Below are 24,275 nucleotides of genomic sequence, written 5' to 3'. Positions count from 1 at the left end.
TCTAAGTGGATGTAGTGTGTGGGGTCAGATCGAGATTATCTATTCTCTGTCCTTACCTGCTCATATATCAGCTTTTATATGTTACCAACTTCAACTTGGGAGCGAATTCGTCAACTGTATAGCAGATGCAGCTGGAGATATAATTTCCTACAATAGAGCATAAAACCTGACAAGACTCTGTTCTCAAAATATATTCCGAACGATATCTGGTCCTAGTACCCTATCTTAATCTTTCGGAACTTATTAGAGATGCAGTCCCATAAATTATCTACATCAGGACTTTTGCTCGACCTGTATGATTTTGTATGCTGTTCCATCACAGGTAATAGCTTTAAGATATCCATATTCAGTGTTTAGCAACCGCTACACTACTTTTAAAAATTGTTATCATTATACAATCTGTCATAAGAAGAATCAAGGGTGAGCAAGTGTTTATGCCTCCCGCGATTCAGACAATTGTATCAAATCTTGTAGTGACTCAATCAGTCTGGTATTCACTCAGCGTCCACACATGCATTTTCAAAATTTCTAACCTCAATACTGGTGACTCAGTGCAAGATTCATTATACGTGTGTCTATCCTTGGAGGCGATAGTAACTCCCCCAGGAAGAGCACCACACAATTTGGCTCGCAACGTGAGGCATTTAGAATACAGCACTACATTATAAAGACATTAGGGAGAGGGTATGAGGAAACATGACTGAGCGATGGGGTCTGGCTTCTCAAAGTTGATAATAAGCTATTTATGATAAGTTTATATTGATTATTTGTTCTGCATCTAGAATTACTATTTATTTTTAATTCAATTTAATTAATTTATTATTGTTATTGAAGATTCGCCACTGTAATTTAAAACATATATACAGCCATAATATTTTTTTTCTAATTTAAAATGTGTCCTATTTGTTGGGTTTCTGAAAATTAATTTCTACCTGGATAGATTCTTATGTAGTGAAATTCACTATCACTCATCAATACATTCATATATAATTGATTATTCACTCATTATTACTTGCATATGAATAATAATAATAATTATTATATACAAGAAATGTCCAGTCAATAATCATGAATATACCAATTAATGTTTAAAAAAATTAAATATTACTTAATAAAATTGACCTACAATATTTAGGCTAAGATAAAACTTGAAAAGAAAGATAAAAATGAAATAAATTAATACTTAAACATACTTATACTAAATTTACTTGTGTGATTGTTGCATTGACCGCTCGTTCACCGGCTCGTTGTTCGCATAGTTGCTGATCGCACGGGTCTCTCGGGTTTGGAGTAGCTAGGTTTCGCTGTCCAAGTCCTACTCGTTCGTCGGCTCAGGCGATTCGTCGTCGTTCACGTAGTCGCTGATCCGTGTGATTTTTGAAGTCGCTTAGTTTCGTAGTCCAAGTGCTACTTGATCGCCGGCTCTCTGGCGACTCGTCATTCACGTAGTCGCCGATCCGTGATTCTGTAGTGGCTTGGTCTCATAATCCAAGTCCTACTCGATCTGCAGTTTGGGAAGGAGGCGCAGTGTAGTCGCTTATCTGTTGCAGCAGGTTGGCGCCCTGTTACTGCTCAGTAGAAAAGTTCTTAATCTGTTGACAAAATTTACAATATATAATTATTTGGAACTGATTTTATTCTTCAATAAAATTTACAACGGAATATCACATAATTATTAAACATTTTAATTTTCATTTCTATCAAAGTTGTCTCTCTCATAGTAGGGCTTCAACCTGTTGATATGTACAATTTCGTGGAATGGTTGTCCACGCCTCGAGATAATTATTTTGAAGTTCTGAGGAGACAATCTTTTTGTGACTTTGAAAGGTCCTGATTCAATTCTTTACAGGAGTCTGGTTGTGCTTGAGGGTAGGCAACTGGAACATTTGTTCCTGGTTGGATACTCAAGTCTCTGTATTTCTTGTCATGGGTTTCTTTTTGTTTCTCCTGAACCTTACTCATAATTTCAGGCAAACTTTTTCTGATTGCCACTAGCTCATTGAGGACATGCATCCTGTCTTGCTCGATTGCACTCGGCAGGAAGGCTATGTCTAATGGGCTTAGTGGATGGAAACCGTGGAGTAGGTAGAAAGGAGAATAACCCAGAGAACTTTGCTTTGAGATATTATAAGCAAAACAGACGTGACGAATATTGGAATGCCAGTTATTTTGTTTAATGTTCGAATAACACCTAAGCATTGTAACAAGCATGGCATTATAATGTTCTGTTACCCCCTGAGTTGTGGGCATGTAACTTGATCCAAATTTTTGGGAAACTCCAAGTGATAAACACATCTCTTTGATAAGTTCTGCTTTGAAATTTGTACCATTGTCGGTATGAATAGTTCTGGGTAGATCATACAAAGAGGCGAAATTCAAAATGAAAGTTGCTGTATGTTTAGCGTCTATCGCAGTAGTTGGTTCACAATACGCAAACCGTGTTGTGCAGTCCAGTGCCACAAAAATATATTTATATCTGCCACCCAATAGCGATAAGGGCCCTACCCCATCAATACAGACGGTGCTTAGGGGCTGATCCGTGATTGCTATTGGGCACAGTAGCCCTACTGGCTTTTCTCTGCTCGTTTTGGAGATTTGACAAGTTGGGCAAGATTTAACATAGTCTATTACATCTTGGCAGACTACATTTTCCTGAAGTGGCGAAATTCCCTGGTCTGATACCATGTGCCCAAGAATTTTCAATGATTTATAGCAAATTTTGGATTTTTCGGGGTCTAATTTCAGATTTGCTGCTCTAAGTCTTCTTAACACTTCTTCCAGATGTTTCTTGTGGTCATCAAGTGTAGAATACATGATATAGATATCGTCAATGTAAATAAGAACGGATTTTTACAAGATGTCTGAAAATAAGTGTGTCATTCCTCTCATGAATGAGTTTGGGGATGAATTCAACCCCATAGGAGCGCATTTGAAACTAAAAAGTCCTAGAGGTGTATTAAAGGCTGTGAGGTGTTTCGAATTTTCAGCTATTCTCATGGAATGAAAGGCTGAAGTTACATCCAGGGTTGAGAGGAATTTTGCAGAACTTAAGGCTTCCAATATTGTAGAAGGATTTGGAAGAGGATATCTATCTTTTAGAATCTTATTGTTGAGTTTTTTATAATTTACTACAAGACGAGGCTTGTTATTCTTGTTATGCACTATAAATGCGGGTGAGGCATAGTTCGATTTGGTTTCTTCGATTACGTTTGCTTTTAGAAGTCCTTTAAGGATTTCATCCATTTCCTCTCTTTCTTTAGTAGCTAGTTTATATGGAGGCGAAAAGATAGGTGTATCATCTGTGAGGTTGATTGTTACTGGTTCAAGAGTTGACACTGAAATATCATACTTATGTTTCGAAAATACATCTGTGTATTTCGTAATTAATTTTTCAAAATCTTTATAATCTGTTCCCTTCAAGTTGGGATTTACATCAATCTATTGAGTATCATGAATTATAATATCCATATTTTTCTTTTCTTTGTTTTGTTCTTGAATGTTATATACTGATTCAATGAGAGGATCCTGTGTTATAGTATTCTCTGTAATACTTTTCTTAATATCATTGATATTTGAGCTTTGAATACTCATGTATCCAATGCATGCTCTGATTTTTAAAGAAACCATTCTTTGTGAAAAATTATAGGCAATGAATTTCATTTCTGTTTCCGTGACTTCCTGAATCACGAAATTGACTTTTTCTCTATTAAGATACATCTCATTTGGTGTGAAATGCAAGCTCACATTTTCTTGTACATTCCAGATGTTTCTCACTGAAAATTCAGTAGTCATGAGATTTTATGATTACATCCGTCGGTAACCGAATAGATTGAGATTCATTGTAATCTGTATTGGATACAACAGATTCATTAACAATGGGCGAAAATTGCGCTGTATAAGCTGTCTCGCTGAGAGTGCCGAGTGATTGCCCACTGGAAAAAATCAAAGTTTTACCTGACATGTTGAAAACATCAATTTGATAATCTTGCATTGCGATTGTTCTTACTTGGAAACAAACGTCGCTATCTTTGCACAAGGTTTTATGCTGAGGATTGAAAATCCTAAATTGATTGTCTGTTGGAAAATTAGACAATAGCAAGGGAATAGGATATGATTCGGCAGGCTGTATTCTAATATCTTTTTCTGTGTGAACTGAATACGCGACAGAAACTGGACTTTCTGAATGGGAATGAGATACTGTCTCTTCACTCATTCTCATGGGAATCGTTAGGCCAGTTTCACACGACAGAGACCTCGCTCCTGGAAGATCATATTACTGAAGATCATATTTCATATTTTGCAGCTCTCCTGTACTTTCACATGGGGATCTTACAAATAAGCCAACAGATCTAACAACTACACCGACGTTTGCTCAAAGTATGACTCATCACTTTTTCTCAAAGTCTAACTTCCTTAAAAATATAGATAGAAGATTTCTGATTTCGGATTTGGATTCAGCGACCCCAAATTCTTTAAAGCGTAAGTCCCATTTTCAAAAATACCCGAAAACAAGGGAGTTGAAGCTGTTTTTAATATAGCTTTCCATTATCATATGATTATATAGTAAACGTACTAAGATAATAATACTCCTGCCTCACAAAGGGACAGGCAAAGGTTTCAAGAAGTTTTTGAACACCTGAGAAGTTTAAACATAAACATTTTCAATTTTTAAAAGTTCTAGTTTTCCAAAAAAATATTGAACTATGAAAAGATGAATCCAAATATGAAATCATAAATCATCTCCACTCATCACCCAATAAAATAGGAGGAAAAGGAATGTTGTACAGTAAAATTCACTAAATTTCAGTTGTCATTCAACAATCCAATTTATCAGGTTCAAATCGTTGAATATAACTTTAAATTACCAGCAATTATTGACTATTTCTTTTTAACTTCCATCCAACTTTTGGCGACTTCATTCCGGTCCTTGTAGATGTCAAGTCTTTTATCCCAAAGAGCAGGTCGGTTGCAAACTGCAGTAATCAACAGCTCCACATCAAACTCAGACATCGCGTAATGACAGGTGTCAAAGTCAAGTCAAGTAAACAACTGACAACAGTGACAAGTCAACAAGTGTCAACTGGAGAAGTGAGTGAGCAAGCACAGTGCTGCCATAATGTGAAAAGCATAACCATTGTACCAACTATTCTAAATTATCGTACTGTATTTTGTGAAGCCATGCTTTGTTAAAACCAGTTACTCAGAAAGCGTTTTTTTGTTGTTCGATGTTTTTTCGTCCTTATGAATTCTGTTGAAGCAAACATAATGTTATTTAAGAAGTTGTGCTGAACCTGTATAAAGAATTCATAGAATTCTTAGAATTCATAGGAACGGTAGAAAATCAATTTTACAAAAATCGATGTACATGTAACTGGATTTAGATGATCAATACGATAATGTGCTCTATCACAATTTAATCACAGTAATGTTTAAGTGAAAACGTTGGGCGGAAACCTTCTGCCATGAGGAGACAAATAAATTTATGAAAAGCTTGATAGCTTGAATGGTGATCTGATATTTGTTACAAGTTTTTAGTCTAAGACATAATATGTCTTAGACTAATTTTTAATGTTTCTTCAATCGGCAGGAAAACTTTGGTTTTTCAAAGTTATCTTACTCCCTTATTTTGGGGTATTTTCAGAAATCAAGATAAATATCCTACCAAATTCCTTACACGAATACAGTGTAAGTTGTATCATAATAGCAACAGTACTTACGTACTGTATAGTACAGTACCTGTTCGTTTTAACCGTATAATTATATGATAATAGAAAGCTTTATCAAAAACAGCCATAACTTCCTTGTTTTCGGATATTTTCGAAAACGGGACTTACGCATTAAAGAATTTGGGGTCGCTGAATCCAAATCCGAAATCAGAAATCTTCTATCTATATTTTTAAGGAAGTTAGACTTTGAGAAAAAGTGATGAGTCATACTTTGAGCAAACGTCGGCGTAGTTGTTAGATCTTGCCTCAGCTTGCCTCGAGGGGAAAAGACGTGACAAAACGAGGTACCTGGATAGGAGTCACCATGTGAAAGACACGATTTGACTCAATGTACTTCGACAAAAAAACGTGAACACTGTTCAGTGTTCAAGTTGCACGTCTCCTATCATGTGAAAGTAGCCTTAGATCTTTGTTCAAAATAATTTTCTTACAAGAGAAATCAATGAGAACATTATTTTCTTCCAAAAATCGATTTCCTAAGATTATGTCTGTCGATAACTCTTGTACTATGAAGCATAATTGAGAAAAGAGTTTTTCTTGAATTGAGAATTTAACTTCTGCAATTCCAAGGAATGGAATATCTTTTTGATTTGCAGCGTACAAAATCATGTCAGGTTTTTCTATTATAACATTTCCTTGTACCAAGTGCTTTCTGGCTAATGATATATTTGATCCAGTGTCAAAAAGGATGATAATGTTTCGTTTATTTGACATGGCTTTAATGTGGACAGCCGAATCTATTTTGATTGCATGCTTCGGTGATTTTGGAGCTGGAAGGATGTTTGTTTGACAAATATGATTGAGGGTCTTGTATTAGATGTATCAGATTTTCTATTTTGTGAATTATTTCCGGTTTCTTTTCCATTGTGTTTAACGGTTTGTTATCGAGTGAATATTCATATGTATCATATTGAGTTGGAAATCTTTGAGGCTCGCTATTTCGTCATCTTGTGAGAAAGCTTCTAGAGTTCTGTACTTCAAGTAATATTATAAGACATTCAAAAAATTTTCTACATTTGCGCAGAGATTGTGTTCTATTGACTTTTCTCCTATGCGTATCACTCTTTTGATAGTCAGGTGTGAGTTGTTGGAGCCTTGAGGTAATAATTGTCGAACTTTTTTTTCAGCCAATCTTGTTATTCCTCTGTTAAATGGGCCAGTGGTTCCATCATAGATATAGAAATTCCTTGTTCTATTATCACTTACTAAAATTGAATCGTTATGCTGGACTATCGTCGCATTATCGGTTTGCTTGTGAGTTTTGAAAAAAATCCATAAGTGGCGCAATGTTACATTTTTACTTATCCATTGTGGTAGTGATTCGTCATCAGAGTCAAGTAAATCATGTGTGATTTGGTCATTGAATACCTGAATTTGAGTTGCTATAGGGAAAGCATAGTTGTTCATTATGTAGTCAATAATGTGTGACAAATTCAATTTATTCATATTATCTTCCATGCGTAGGGGTTGTTGTAGTATTTGGGATTTAATTTTAGTTGGGTATGTGTTGCATACCTGTTTCAATGGTTCTTGCTTATGATTTGGAAGATCAGATTTATCAGTTTTTTCACGTATGTGTGTTTTCCATTATTTTTAACATCGTGACATTCCTGTCTGGTATCGTGTGATGACGTAATAATTCTACTATCATTTTGGGTGTTGACGGGTTGACAAGATTGTTTTGATGCAGCTAGAGCGTAGGTCATAGTATTCTTTCGCTCTTGAATTTGTTTAATATTTACAGGACATCCGTTATTCACTACGCTAGTGTTTTTGGATGTCCTATTTATGCGTTTTTTGAATTGGCATTTCTCAATTTATTGTAATAACAACTATCTGTGCTGTGAACCTGCTTGTTACATATAGCACACGTTACTTTCTTTTTCTCTTCTGGGTTGGTGAGACCGTTATGAAAACAATCTTTTGTTGTGTGATTGGTATAATGGCAAATTTCACAAGGTGTTTTATTTTCAGAGGTGTGCGCTTGTTCCTGTCTTGGCTGTTTATTGTAGCCGTTCTGTTCTCTGCGATTTATATTTCTGAAATCCCTGTTATGGAATCTATTATAAGCCTGTTGGTTGGGATTCTGGTTCCTAGTTGTGATTTGATTGTTATTTTTGTTGAGGTACCCTGTTTTCTGATTTTCATGAAATCCCTGGTTCTGTGTTGTTTCTGGTTGGTTGTTGTTAGCTAGACATTTCATGTTCAATAAATGAACGTGTTCAGTTTGCTGGATTAATTTCTCCAATTTTTCTGTTAGTTTTTCCATTTTTTCGGTTTGGACTTCTGGTTTTTGAATTTGTTCGAAAGTTTTGCCGAAAGGCTGTGTAATCCCTAGCCGATCATCAGTCATGAACTGGGACAGTTCGTATTTTTGAATGTGTTCCTCGAGCTGTTTCATTGTGTTATTTGGTAACATGCAAATTTTATCGAGTATGTGAGGTAAAATTCCTCGCATTATGTACCTCACTTTTCGCGTTTCACCCATTTGTGGATCTATTTGTCTACACAAAAATTGTATGTGTGCCATGTAATTCTGTATTGTTTCTGAACGAGACATTTTTCTGTTTGCAAGTTCGATTTCTATTTTTTCAATGTGTGCTACTGGTTCAAAGTATTCTGTCATTTCCTTTTGTAGACCTACGTTTTCGTAATTTAAAGTATTTTGTGTTTGTAATCTGTCACTTATAGTGTCAAAGTAGTGAGCGGCACTACCTTTTAGATAGAATGGTAAGTAGAGTAAGGAATCTTCTGAGCTCCATAAATTTGTCTTTGAGGTCCTATTAAAACTACCGAAAAAGTCATGTATGTTTTCGTGTGGTGAAGCAGAATAGGTTGGTGGTGTGATAAAAGGCCTCTTTCTGTCAGCCATTACGGTTTCTGTATCTGAATTTTTTTCAAGTGTTTCGGTTGGGATGCAAGAATTCGTATAGGTATTAATTGTTTCGGTTTGAGTGTAAAAATCTGTAGTGAAACTTTCTGTTTGAGTACATGACTTTGTTTTAATTGGTTCAGGGGGAAAAAATACGTTAGTTTTGCTGGCAGAAGGTGTTAAGAAGGGACTCGATCTATAATGTATTGAATCGCTCTATCACGCTTTTTCTGATATTTTGAGATATCATTGAAACTTTCTTTAATAAGACGAAGATTTGAGCGGACAAACTCAAGATCAGCGTTAGCGGGAATGTAAAGGTTGTATTCCTGCGATAATTTTTTTGCTGTTTCCAAATTAAGTTTGAACAGTACGCAAGTCAGTTAGAGTAGTTGAGGACATATTTCCTAGCACAATTCATAAAAACGAGATACATTTTATATATATGTATAACATGCAGTATAGCTGGATGATTGATCTAGGTCAGGCACGAAACAAATGAAAGCAATAAAAATCAATACAATAAGAAATAACTGTAGGATGACTCTTCTCACGCTCAATAGCGTTGACTGCTATTCAATGACAATATATATAATAATAATTCAAATAAAAATCTATATAGCATTTGGACTCAATATTTCAGTATTATTAGTTTAGTTAATAGCCTTGGCATTGAAATAAAACATTCATTGAAAACACAACTTACTTCGAAATAGCAATACACTTTTTTCCTATAATAAGAAATTCATTCAAAATGGTTTGCTATTGGAGTTAATTCACTGATCAATCGCCAGTTTTTAGCTCTATTCAATTTAATTTGATTTCAAGATCTTTTGATTTGAGTTTTGCAAACATTTATGTATTCTATAATTTGAGGGACGGGGAAAGTCCAACATTTAACGTTAGATTAATCTGCTTTAATGTTTTTATTATTACCTTATTAATTTATTTGTGTAATGCAGAAATAAGCTCGGCGTAACCTCCACCATTTGAAACATTAAATTTTTGAACAGTGGTATCCATCATTTGTAATAAATGATTGGTGACCTGTTTGTTAAGAGTAATAAAAGGGGGCGATCCACCAGTTCCCAGACGGGAACACTGTAAATTGTTGTTGCGTAGCATTTGATGGTAGAGCAAAAGCAGTTGGTTTTTTTTATATTATCAACTAGATGTTTTTTGGAATTTGAAAGAAAAACATTTTTTTTTATTCAAGGAGTCAGATTTATTTTATTTAAAAGAAGAAATTTCTGTTTGATTTAAATGTGAATTTTAACATATTTTGGTTTTATAAAATTAGTTATGCTACAACTATTCTAATACATAACAATATTAAGGAGGGTTATGAAATTTTGAGCATTTAATCAATTTAAAAAAAATTAAAATAAACTTGTTGCCAATGATTTTTCAAAACGTTACAAAGAATTGTGTTGGACAGAATATTGAGTTTTTTATTTAAACAAGTTATTTGACAGTCCAAAAAACATTATTCATTTATAATTAATTTGGAATTTCTAAAATCAAAACAATATAGAAAAAAAGTAAATTGAATGTGGAACGATACCGTTATACAGTTGATGTCCATCCTAAGTTGCCATGGTCTGAATGGAGAACCAGGGGATGTCCATCCACGGGTCAGCTCTGTCTGTCTCAGGAGGTAGGCGATGAAAAAGTGTGTGTGAAATTATACAGAAAGAAAAATGGAAAGCTTTTTCCACTAGCTGGCTGGAGGGGAGACTAGAATGCTAGCCCCACTTCTACCTCTCCTCAGCGTTTTTAGTCTGTCAGCCAAAACTGTCTGATCCGCTTTTAGTTTTTAAAGTTGGAAAAAAATATTTCTCTTCAGAAGGAACTGATGTTTGGGGGTATGTCAAACCTTGTGGTTCATGACATAGTTATTTATGTCCAACAGATCTCGAAAACAGCTCTAACGATTTTCACGAAATTTGGAACATAGTAGGTTTATAATATAAAAATTCCATTGCACTAGGTCTCATTTATGGGAAAACACCCTGAAGGACATTGAAAGGATAATTCATCCTTGAAAAAACATCTGAGACTTTCGTCGTCTGTGGATAGTGAAAGTGAGTGAGCGAGTGCGTCTGTGGAAAATCAAAAAATCTCTTCCCCGAAATTCATAAACTGACGTATAGCCAGCTGTAAAATATAAACATGACCTGAAAGAAAGAAACCTCAAGGGTTTGAAAGGTAAAATAACTGAACATAACATGGTATATCATTCTAAATTAAAGCATATCCGAATTTTCAAAGTTAATCATTATTTACAGAAATGATTAGTGAGTGTTATTTTTTATTCAATATGGTTTGTAAACAATCTAAAATGGAACTTCTCTGTTATCAAATGTTTGGACTGGAAATTGGAGCTGAATTCAAGTGTATGGAACGTAACCTAATTTTTGGACTAATAATAGTGTATAAATCAAAACTCGGGGTAGAAACAGTTTTGGGCTTTGCATATTAGTCCTTCCCCAATCATTTTAAAGAATTGTGTTTTTTATCAATAAATAAATAACGAGCGAAGCTCGGTACCCCGATATTAAGGATTAAGTTATTAACATTTTGTTAATAACTTTGGTGTAAACGCAGCTTTAATTGACAACTCCGGGTAAACGTGGCTTAAATTACCTTCATCATTGCATGGAATTAATAATCCAGCTGATTTGTCATTTGTTATGCTAAATACAACTAAGAAATGTTATGCACTTGCAACGTTAACCTGATTTATATCCTCAAGGAGTGAACTTCGTTGGCCAACAAAAACTCTATTTGTATAATGGTCCAAAGAATAAATATCTAAAGTTGATTGATGAAATCAATTGAAAGTAATGGTCGAAAATCAAAGAAACAAGCAGACAACAACTCGAGGGTCTAGTCGTCATAAGTAAGATTCGCCATACTCATTCACCTAAGGTTTTATCAAGGGTGCTTGAAGGCTGGGGGCGAGTAAAAAAATAACACAATATTCAAAGAAATGCATAGTTTATTATTTGGACGATTTAAAAAAAGGATTACAATTATCTAGAAGAATAAAAAACAAATAACATTTTTGCATGTTAAATTGGAACAAAAATGTTGTGGAACAACAAATAAATTGAGAACAATGTATACGAGAACCCGGAATACTGAATTTAAATATATTTTTTATTTACTTCTGGGTACCAGCAGATTCGAATTTCACATGGAGGCCTGATTTTAACTTTCTACAATAACACAACAATAATGAGCTTTTTCATTTAAAATAATACTATAATTTACTATTTACATAAATATATATATATATACATGAACGGATATATTTTACAAAGATTTCATTTCTCAGTTGAATACTTATTATTATTATTGAACAAATTGATTTCTATTTCTGATAATAATTGTGACGAACTGTGAACTAAATAGGTTCTTTAAACAATAAGTGTGAATAATAAAATATATTACGAGAAGGTTGATATTTCAAACTAATTGCGGCTTTTCTACAGCATTTTAACAAATGCAAAATGTCAGTATTTTAACAAGAACAAGATTCCAGAACATGAGCCAAAAACTACTATTTTTCATAAGGAGCCAAATTCAAAAATAGTTTTTAAGGGTGAGCTTTTTTGCTGATTGGTTAAACTTCTGAACCCTATCTATACTTTTCTCAAATGCTATTTGACATTAGTCTCATAAAACATTGATAATTTATAAACCATTACAGCGAATAGTTCCTTTTTATGTTTATTTAAAAATATTACAGCGAATAGTTCCTTTTTATGTTTATTTAAAAATGTGTGGTCAACATTTTGGGAAAAATTGCTTCATTTTCAATTGGTTGATTGTTATTATAAATGATCTTTTCCTTTGTGATCTACAGAGTGTTCCCCAACTCCCTGCCAATACTCTAGGACATTGTTCCTGGATAACAAACATATCTAAATTAGTTTTACAAAAAATTTACAAGAAACTTTTTAAACTTTTTTTAGTAAATTTGATTATTTATCGATTGGTACCTATCGAGACAGGTACCAATTTATTTATTTATCGAGACAATCAATCTTAATTTTATTAAGATTGGTCTAATATTAACTGAGATATGGCCGCTTTAGTGATAGGTGACCACTGAAAGTTTGTTGCAGTGCACACCAAGGCATGCTAATGAAGTCGCCTCAATGATGCAACAATATCTATTTGCATTGCATGTTATTAGTATGCGATTTTAGTTCATTTCAAACAAAAAAATAACGTTACACATAACCCTCTACGACTTTATCGCTCGCGCAAAACAGTTATCACGAAGCGAAGCGCATATCTGCGCAGACGCAGGAATAGGAAGTTTACTCTGCATGTTGCTCTACATTTGAAGTTAATTTAATGAATTAAGTGAGTAATATAAAAGTTTCAACTGTTATGATACAGACCAAATAGTGATGGTGTGCTGTTGTATGTAGTGAATCCTTTGTGAATTGTGTTTAAACTCTGGTAGCTTTAATATTGTGTTTCTGACTGCGTACTTAACCTAAGAATCGGCTAGTTGTTGAATTCATTCGGGGGTACCAAGTCAAATCATGTTTATTCACAGTAAACAGTAAACACTAAGAAGCTATATGAATGAAAATATATATGTACTGTTAATATAGCCCAGTGATCGGAGCGGAACTTCTTATCATTTCTACAGTTTCAAGTGATAAGACACTATTAGAACGGTTTCTAATTAATTTTGTATTGCTAGTGAATGCAATCAGCTGTGCGGACTTTTGTATTTTAGCGGGTTTATTGTATCATAGCAACGTAGTTTTGAACTGTTTTCAAGTGCTGGCGGGAGAGTTTGAATTACGATAGCTACTTACGTCAACAACAAACTGTTCTGTATGATATAGCTCTCAATCTTCCAATAAAGCATTTTTTTCACGTTACGGTTACAACAACATAATTGATATGAACTTCACTATCAAACAGTGTAAAACATCCAGAGGTAATGCTGCTATTGAGTACAACGGTGTAAAGTACAGGAAAGCATCAACTTCGAATAAAGGCGATGTTACATGGCGGTGTTTATACAAAAACTGTTCAGTATCGATAAAAACAAATTCAAATGTATCTATTGTACGGGAAATAAATGGATCGCACGAGCATATTAGTCAGGCTGGTATAGGCCTAACTACTGAAATTGACGATGAACTTTCCATTGTGGACAAACAGAATAATTATGATGACAATGATAGTTTTACTACCCTTCGGACGTTAATAGGTGACAATCAGTTACAACAGGATAATGACAAACTAAGAGCCAGAATAAAAGTACTAGAGGAACAATGGAATGCGGCCATCAATCGTTCGATGGAGCTGGACATTCGTTTAATGGAGATGACGACTTGTGAGCAGCTAGGGAGGCCGGAGCAGGAGGTGTCACAGGAAAGCACCCTAGTCGATCGTCTTAGCCGATTTCTCAGGACTGAGCTTATTGCTGACTCCGATATGGACTGTTTTTGTAATTTTCTGATGAATTCTTTTCCAGGGAGCTAAGTAATATTGCCTTCAGTAACTGCTATGAGCATACATGATGAAAAAGCTTATATGTCTTTCCTGAATAAAATTGTAAATCATAATAATAATATTATTGCATTTGTTGTTAGTGATAGCCAACAGACTGAATGTACTAATGGATGATGTGGTTCTCATTGGAGAACTGTATTGTATGATAGGGTTTTCAATAAATTTATTAGCTTTGATTTGTTGGGTAAACATAATGATAGTTACGCTAGTACTCTGGTCAGTAGGATAGGCCCATATTTCAAATCAGCAAATTTGATAAGTATGCCCTGTCCACGTCAGAACAATACTTTTGAATGTGGTGTATTTGCACTGTATTTTATTGAAGAGGTTTTGAAATTTAGGAAAATCAACAAATCTACATGCTTAACTGCAGGTCTTGAATTGGACAATGATTTCAATGCTTCCAGCTATAGATGGAGGATGCTTGCTAATGCATGTGAGGTTTTGAAACCTGTCAATTGCAGATATGGAGCAAACTTATAGTAAAATTTTTAAGAAAGGAAATTTCAAGCCCTCAAATCCTGAACCAGTCGAAGTTTTGAAAAAAGTTGTAGGCCTATTAATGGAAAAGTGACTCACACTACTTGTAATAATAAGTGTAATGGTAATGCAATAAGAGTGTATGGAGACAGTCACGGTCGCGATTTGGTACACCACCTTGGTCAACCTGAGCACGGAAAATCTGTCAGTGGTTTTATCATGCCAGGCGCAGGATTTGACCCTATTGCTAATAATATAAGAAGTGACACTCATGATTTATCATGTGATGATAACGTGGTTGTTATTGGAGGGTCGAATGATGTTTATTTTAATGAGGCGTCGAAATTTTTAAGAAGCTTGATTACTCTTATCCAAGTATTGAATTTTACAAATATATTAGTATCCACTGAGGCATGATCGACCGGACTGGTCCTGTGTCAACACCGAAATAAGAAAAACAAAAATAGAAGAATTAAAACGATTTGTGGGAAATTTGATAACGTAAAGTTATAGATATTTCTGACTTACGTAGAGAAAACTTCACAAGGCATGGATTACATCTGAATAGAAAGGGAAAAACTGCACTGGCTCGAAAATTAAAAGAACAGTTCGAGTGTGGGCTTGCTGGCGGGAATATTATTGAGTTAGGGTATACTAGTAATTCGGAAAACTAGTTTATGGTCCTGCTTTAGAAGAAGATCAATCAGAAACCCTAAAACCTTTAGACAGACAGGACCTGGAAGCATTACATTCTAACTATAATGAAGTTAAACGGGCTGTAAATTTGATAACATCTACTAATATTGAATTCAGAATTGGATATTTAAATGTACAAGGCCTTGAGAATAAAAATCTATTAGTCAATGAATATGCGGCAGACAATAATTTTGATGTATTATGTATATGTGAGCACTGGTGTAGGAAGACTGAATTGCCTTTTAAACAGTTGGATAATTTTAAATTGATCCAGTCTTACTGTAGGGATACTCATATGCGTGGGGGGTTGCAATCTTTGTGACGGAAGCACTGTCAGGCAATGCTAAGAAGTTAGAACTTGAGTCAATGTGCCAGGAGCTTGATTTTGAAATAGCTGGTGTTTGCATAGAGATGAGCAAGGTGGTAATTTTATCTATCTATAGGTCACCTAATGGAGATCCATCAAAATTCTTGGAAAGTTTGGAAGCTCTCTTTTTATTTTACGCGAGTTATAAATGGAGAAACTATAAAATTGTAATTGGTGGAGATATAAATGTGCATTTCGATGTAACTGTCAATAAGAGGCATGTAGCTGATTTCAAGAACCTACTTAGGCAATATAACTTTACAGCACAGAATAATATGCCGACACGAGGGAAAGCTTGTCTTGACAATGTGTTTACAAATGCTTGCATCACAGAACTGAATCAGATTTGAAAAGTTATCAATTGCACTTTCTCTGACCATGACTCTGTATGTCTAATTGTGAAGAATTTTTTTATAGATAAATCAATTAATAATACCCAGGCTAGAATTGTTACTTCTAGGCCAATAGATGTCTTAAAATTGGCCAATTGTAGAGAATCTCTTAGAAATTATAATTGGGTGAGGTTTTTTAGTAGTATGGAGTTGTCTACAGCAGGTCAGATTTTTGATAAATTTATGAGTATCCTTGATAGCACTATACCTCAAAGAAAGTGTAAAGTTAATGGACATTTCAGGAAATACAGAATTGATAAACGTAAGAATGATTGGTACACAACTGAATTGACTAATGTGAAAAACAATATGTTGATGCTTAATGTTTTAAATAAGAAAGTTAACACGGAGGTAACTAGGCTATTATACTTGGATGCTAGAAGTAAGTATAAAACAGCAATTATGAATGCTAAGAAAGTACACACAATTGGTCGAATTGAGAAAGCAGCAAACAAATGCAAAATGGCCTGGAAAATAATAGGTTCAGTAAACGGTAGTAAATGCAACGACGTAATTCCAGTATCACCTGATGAATTTAATGATTTCTGTGGGAGTGCGGTTGATGATATAAATAGTAGAATAATGAAACCTACTGAGACTGCAATGGATATGATGCAGAATTTCATCACTGGAGAAGAGAGGCCTACTTTTCAGTTTGCAGAAGTGACCATGGATGATGTCCTGGATGCTCTGAATAGATTAAAATCATCTGACAGTGTTGATCTATATGGCCTCACAAATAATCTACTTCGGAAATTAGGTGATTGCATAGCATGTCCTTTAGTTTATTGTATAAATAAATGCATAGAGCAAGGCGTTTTTCCTGATACACTAAAACTATCGAGAGTGATACCTGTTTATAAGAGAGGTGACAAGAATTACCCTTCCAGTTACCGACCAATCTCATTAATTCCCATTTTTGCCAAAGTTTTTGAAATTATAATTCATAAGCAAATATAAAGCAACATAAAATTATATGTAATGAGCAGTTTGGTTTTATTAAGAATAGGTCGACCACACAAACTGTTGATTCACTCATCAATAAAATTCTTGAGGCTTTTGAGGGTAAACGCTTTGTTCAGGCCACCTTCTGTGACCTGAGCAAGGCATTTGATTGTATTGACCATTCCTTTCTTCTGGATAAGATGGCGGCAATAGGATTTCCCAATAGATTATTAAAATCTTATCTACGAAAGCGAAAACAGATACTGTGTATTAAGGGATCAAGATCCAAGGTATCAGAAGTCAAGTATGGTGTACCACAGGGTTCCGTGCTCGGGCCGCTGCTTTTTATACTAATGATAAATGACCTACCAAGCTTCGTAAAGAATCAGACAATATTGTATGCCGATGATACAACTTTTGTAAATGAGAGTAATGACATCCACAAACTTGAAACTTCGTCGGCAACATCTATGTCTAAAGCATCGGATTGGTTTAGAGCAAATGGGTTCCTACTGAATGAGAGCAAGACCCAGTCACTGCATTTTGGTTTGAGGGGAGCTACCTTGTTGAACTCCTCTAAAAGTAGTAACTTTCTTGGTATTTTCCTGGATAAGAAGCTGACTTGGCGGCCACATATTGAATATTTGACTGGTAAACTCTCTAGAGTTATATATCTTTTACACAACTTAAGAGAGCATGTGACCTACATGTATTTGAGATCAGCTTACTTTGCGTTTTTCCATAGTCTGCTATCATATGGAATTATTTTATGGGGAAACTGTAGTGATATACGGAGTGTGCTTGTACTCCAGAAGAAAGCTGTTAGAATAATTTCTAGTGCACAATTCCTTGCCCATTGTAGACCGCTGTTCATGGACATGAAAATAATGACAGTAATAAATGTATATATGTTTAAGGTTATACTGTATACAATTGACAATATATCCCATCTTGAACGTAGGCAGGACATACATGAGCATTTCACTCGGCATCGTGAAATGATAAATGTACCTTTTAACCGACTGACGAAATCAACAAAGAGCTACGAAGTAATTGGGATCAAAAGCTACAATAAGCTATCAAGACAGGTGAAAGATTATCCCATCAGCGTTCTTAGACGTAAGCTTCAGGAGTGGCTGGTTGGACATCCCTTTTATGTTATTACTGAGTTCCTAGCTTTGAATGATGGTTCAATTCATTTCTAAGTTGAATGTATTGCGTATTTTATTATTGTAAAGTTCTGTTATTTATTGTTTACATTTTATATGTATATGTTGTATGTATATGCAAATAACGATTATGACGTTGTCTATTGCTTTTTTTGAAAGTTTAATGACAATAAATTATTATTATTTCTTTCTATTTAATGTTAGGTGTTTCTAATGTCATTCCACATTACTGTTGATGTAATGTTATGTGCGAAGAGTTCGATTTAAAACATTCAATTAAAAAAGTCAATAGATTTGCTAATATGAGTATGACACATCAGCTTTTTGGTAGAGGTGAAATCATTTAACAACTGAATAATATACATTTCATCTACCGTTTACTTCTGCCTAAGTTACCGTGACAAAAACAGACCTTGAGACCATGATTTTATACTCTGCTGGACAAAAACATAATATCACTCGCTCTCAAGTAGTGTTCACCATACATTAATTATTGCAATGCTTGAACACTCCTATAAGAACAGAACTGATTTTATTATTTTTCTGCCCAGCTGAGCAGAAATTCATATGGGAAAGTAGAGTTAAGGCCCGGTTGTACAAAAGCCTGTTATATTTTAATCATGATTAAATTCCAAGAGAACCAATCTGAGAAGAAAAGAAGGCTTCTCTGATTGGTTCTCGTGGCATTTAATCGGGATTAAAAGTTAAGAGACTTGTGCAACCGGGTGTAAAAGTTGGGCTCCAACCTTGAAAATAGGACCGACAAATTAAGACCATATATTGGACCAAAAAATAACTGAACGAAATTGAATGAAGTGGGTCGAGTATCATGATAATAATTTATAGCTGTTTGAATGAGAGGAGACAATCAAATATGGACTGGCTTGTTTTTCATATCATCCAACTTGTTCTCAATGTACAGCAAAGCTCTCTTAATTGCAACTCGAATATCCCATGAAACATGGAAAGGCACATTTTCCAGAATTACTACTTCTTGCGCGGTATAAATTGATCGTAATGTATAAACAGGCGCAGTCACTGGGAACCTTTCGGTCAGAGTTATTGTCAAAATACAGAGGAAATTTTTGTCATCATTGAGCAAAAAGGAGGCACGTAGAAACTGAAGAGCATCAAACTCGAGAACACTTGTTCCCCGAACATTCAGGAATTCGAAAATGAATCGCTTGCGTTTGGTGACCGGTTTTACTTTGTGGTGTAGAATCGAAGTGTTCGCTTTGTATAACACTCTTCTCAGGAAATCGGCGAGGTCTACACTATCCGAGCAGGTGCTTTCTGAAAAAAAAAACATTTTTTTTTTAATAGGAATATCATTCAAAAAAATAAATAATACTGTAATGAAAACAAAATATCCTGTATATTCTACTGAAATACAGTTTTATTAATACGATGCTCAATACATCGTCATAAACCTTAAACTACAACCACAGAAAAGGCATGCACAAATATTTCCTGTATACCTATTCATGCTAAAAATTATGATGGTGATGATTATGATGATTTTTTTAGATCTATTAAATTTAGATTAGGATTGAATCTCAAAAAAATGATGTTTTCTGTCAGACTTAACTTGAAGAGTGGATTTTGCCTTTTTTTAGGCCTGCATGTAACATGCCAGTTTAAACGGAGATACATCATCTGTTGGTTCAAACTCTGTAACTCATTAATGCAATCATATCTTCAAGTGAACGTAGATTAGTGTTAAACTTAGATGTTGTTGCTTATGGACGTGTTTTTGCATAGTTCGAGTTTGGTTTTAATTTATCCATACACAAACGGTTACAAGTTTCAGATGAATAAAATATTATATCAATATCATCCAAATCCGTAATTTCTGCAATTCGGTTTTTTGTAAAACAATGTATGTAATTTATTCCTGCAGTATTTATTTGATAATGTATAAAAATCAGTCAACTAATGTATATTTATAATGTATAAAAATCAGTCAACTAATGTATATATGATAATGTATCAACATTTTTATGAACATTTAGAAGAATTTGTGTACACATTTTTAACCTTAGCAACCTTTACGCTCAATGACAGAGCAGTGCTCCTTAAGGTGCGTACATATATACGCGCCTCGAACACGCTCCGCACTCTCTCCGATCATGAACGTTACGCGATATGTTATGCAAGGGTTCACTTGAGGTTCGAAATATGTTCGAAGGATGATCGCTCCGCTCTTTTCTTATTGTTGACTTCGCTACAACCTACCCTCACAAATGTGAAACGTTCAATCCATCTGATCGGGTGACAAAACTAAATAAAATATTCTGACTAGGGGGATTGTTGGGTAGCCTAATAATACATTATGTTTTAAACATAATTTAATATGTTTGTATAATAAATTGATGATATTATTATGTTTGTTGCATTTATGTTGATTTTTTTATTACAAAAAAGTTATGTCTGTCAATTTTTTGAAAGGTGAAAGGCGTAGTTGGGAGTTTGGCTTCTTTCTTCTAAATTCTAATATGCTGCTACCTATTATTAATGGTTTTACATTATTAAATTTTGATGATTTAATAATTAATTTTGATAATTTTATATGCTAACACAGAGATCGTAAAAACATTAACCGCGCATGCGCAAATATTGGTTAATTCACCCTAGGAACTTACCAAGATCGAGCTCTGTTACACGCTCTGTTCGCGTTCCGCTCTTGCTCGACCTGCGATCATTTTGCGATCTGCTCTGGAACGTTCGTTTGCGGAGCAGAGCGTACTGTAAGTCTGTACGCACCTAGGGCGTTTATGTTCCAAATTTCACTGTTAACTCAAGCCTATAGCCCACATAGTTCTTCTTCATGAAGCTATGATGTGAAGCTATGAAGCTGGTCGTCTACGACCAGCCACGGTCGAGGTAGGATGAAAACCGAGTTAGCGGTTATCTAATAGAAATAGGTTCGCTCGTCCCAGCCAATCGGCTCATGCTTGTTCAGTACCGTTCCGAAACTGCATCGAGTTAATAGTATACGTGCGATCGTAAAGTGATTTATATCAATTTTTGTTAGGCTGTTTTCTGTGGTGACTTTCATTTATTCTATTCCACTATGTCCAAGTGCAAAGCGTGTTCTGTCCCAGATGTAAAAGACATGATACAATGTTCTGTTTGCGCGAATAATTTTCATGCAATCTGTACGCGAATAGGTGATCCGGATAAGTTTAAGAAAATGAGCGCTGCTAACAAAACTCCTGGAAATGCGATGCCTGTGTTCAAAATAAAACAAAATTGTCGGTTCACCATAACCCGATAATGTAGCCCTAAATAGCGACACTTAGATACTGAATGCAATTCGTGAACTAAGATCGGAATTAAAAAAAAAAAGACATAGCTACAGTTGCTTCAGATCTGGGTCTCAAATTTGATACTCTTTCAAAGTCGTTTCAGGAGGGAAAATTCTCAACTCAACAGAGTGATTCAATAGATACGTGAGAGGCTCACTAACTTCACGAAAGTGCTTTTTGAATAGTCTACATGGAATTTTATCCAGAACACTAGACATTTTATTTTCAAGTCTTTGGACAAGTTCTGCTACATTTGAAAGTCTGGGTAACTTTACCTGGATAACTTTTACCTGGGTCGACATTAAACAATAATTCAAGAATACATGCCATATTTCACCTGTATGTAATTTGCTAGTTTTATGAATTTTACCTATTGATTACATTATTTCTGAATTACCAATTTCTCTACTCCACCATGAATATTCAGATATTCTGTTCTATTTTATTGTACATTTATGATAACATTGTTGAATTTATTTAAAGAAGAGCTCTGATCAATCTCGTATCAGCTAATGATACGTGCGGTTATATTAAAGTAAAATAATGCAATACAATCAAATATTATAACCTACAATTATATTGATAATTGATGAAATAAAATGTTCTGTAATAGAATTTTCTACGATAATACTTTTATAATACGATCGCGATGATTTAATGCACGAGACTCACAGTAGACGACGGCCAGCAAATTACACTCAATTTATCAGATCTGTGCAAGAGCCGTAGCTCGTCATCCTGGGTTGCCACAGCTCTTCTCCTGATAACTATCTGTACTAAATAATACATAGAAACCATAGTGACTGAGAATAAAAATTATGAAAAATCTAAATATTAATAGCAACTCTAGAAGAGACAAAATTCAAGCTGCAAAAACGTCCAACTACGAAGGTCATTTTTTCAAACTCTGATCACATAATACTGTAACATACGATATACAATACAAGTAGTAGTGGGGCGATTTTCACTGAACAGCGTGTTTCCTCCTTCCCCCACCAAACCATCTGTGATCAGCGCAGCAAGATCGTCAATTGTTGTCGAGTTATAAAGCCAGAAACATGGCCGCCTCAATAAAGTATCTCACCAAGTGCTAGTTGCATAGTTGGTTTTTTTGCAAGCAAAGGGCAATAGTTCAGCAGAAATTGAATGAATCAAGTTTAGAATCAGAAAATTTTATGAGTTATGATGTGCTTGAATGGTGTCGGAAATTCCAAAAAAATGTTTCAAAAATGTCAGTTGAAATTACTTCCAATAATCGTAGTGATCCTTGACAGCTCGTCGTCACATTACTGGTGCAACCAAACGGCTTGATCTGCAATATTTTATGGAGAGGGTTTTGGTAGGATGGTCCACTGGTATGACAAATGCCTCTGTAATGGTGATGATATTGAAATAATTTTATAGATTGGGTTCGTTTAAAAAGATGTAGAATTAGGACTTTTTCAAACAGACTCTTGTTGAAAAATAATTTTCTCATATTAATATTTTGGTAACTTGCGTCCGGAAAGACTCAAATTTTATGCAGGGTTGAAGTATTTTCAAGGAACTGTATTTCCATTAGCGATGGAAAATACACGAGTACTTGGGAGTATTTCAAACTTGCACTTTCATTTCCCACGGAATTGTGCTCTGTCTCCACGTGGACCGTCGTCTCGTTGGTGGAAGGGGAACATGATTCAAGTGGAAAAGATCAGTTCCAATCAAGTCGCGGCCAGAATAACATTTAAATCCAGAGGTAGCATCGGGTCTCGAGGGCTCAAAATTGGCGTGTATGTTCAATTTGTTTGCTGTTCAAGTTTGTTAATAAATATATATTATTTTTCACCGTGAGTTACGTCCATGCAGTTTATTAATGATTTGAAGTGAATATATGAATGTTTGTTGAAATTACGTTCAGGGAGTAATCAGTGTAGTGGAAATTTCTAAATAGTGATGGATTTATAAATTGAACGATTGTTAGTGACATTATATTTGTCTAGCTCATGTTGAAATCCCCATATTGACCGAGTTCCTAGTATTATAAATTTGCAAAAGTAAAACGAGTTAAGTCTTTCGTTAACAGTTTGTTAGAATTCCAGACGAAAAGTTATTAAAATTTTAAAGATAGTTAAGGTTTGCTTGACTTATAGAATACTAGCAGGTAGCCCGAGCTCCGCAAGGATCTATTTTAAATTTGACAAACTGAAAACTTGATCGAGTGGAATCTTGAAGATTTTAAAATAGGACTAGAACCATCCTCGGTTAATTAAGAATCGATACGCAAAATTTCAAGTTTATCTATCAGTTCAGTAGTTTATACGTGATGATGCGTCAAACATATTAATTTTCCTATCCCGTACGTGTATGACCCAGTTCTTTCCTCTATTATAGTACAGAAAAGTTCTTCAACTTGGTGCTAACCTAATAAAGTAACAAAACTCAAATCTTGTTTAGAAACCTTCCTCAACTTAATGCCGACCGGACAAAATTGGACTGGTTATTAATTTAGTTGCCAATTTTAACCAAGGTACCTAGAATACATTGTATTAGAATACATTGTATTCTAGGCACATTGATTTTAACCATCTGTTTCGAAGAAGTAGTCTCTCTATATTAGTCCAGTCGCTATATACATTAGCATATATACATAGGTGCATGCAATTTATATTGTAGTTCTGATTTTTTAATATATTATTTGGGTACTTAAGAGAAGTCCAGAACCAATTTCTTCATGCAAAATTTTCTTGTGCTAGATACAAGATGGACCAGAAACCTCGTATTTTCGGCTCAT

At 34.7% G+C, this 24,275-nt stretch overlaps 1 protein-coding gene across 1 annotated transcript in view; it reads right to left on the bottom strand.

Annotated features, from left to right (window-relative positions):
• Positions 1–11,581: 11,581 nt before the first annotated feature.
• Positions 11,582–24,275, bottom strand: part of LOC120355521 — a 24,436-nt gene continuing 11,742 nt past the window's right edge. Inside the window, exon 4 of the mRNA XM_039443986.1 lies at positions 11,582–19,490. Coding sequence (XP_039299920.1) covers positions 19,066–19,490 — 425 coding nt within the window. The 3' untranslated portion in view covers positions 11,582–19,065. The remainder of the gene's footprint in view (positions 19,491–24,275) is intronic.

Source organism: Nilaparvata lugens, unplaced genomic scaffold (assembly GCF_014356525.2).
Source record: "Nilaparvata lugens isolate BPH unplaced genomic scaffold, ASM1435652v1 scaffold2412, whole genome shotgun sequence".
NCBI classification, from domain to species: domain Eukaryota; kingdom Metazoa; phylum Arthropoda; class Insecta; order Hemiptera; family Delphacidae; genus Nilaparvata; species Nilaparvata lugens.
The sequence above is the reverse complement of the archived record's forward strand: the minus strand, read 5'-3'. Positions and strand labels throughout refer to the sequence as shown.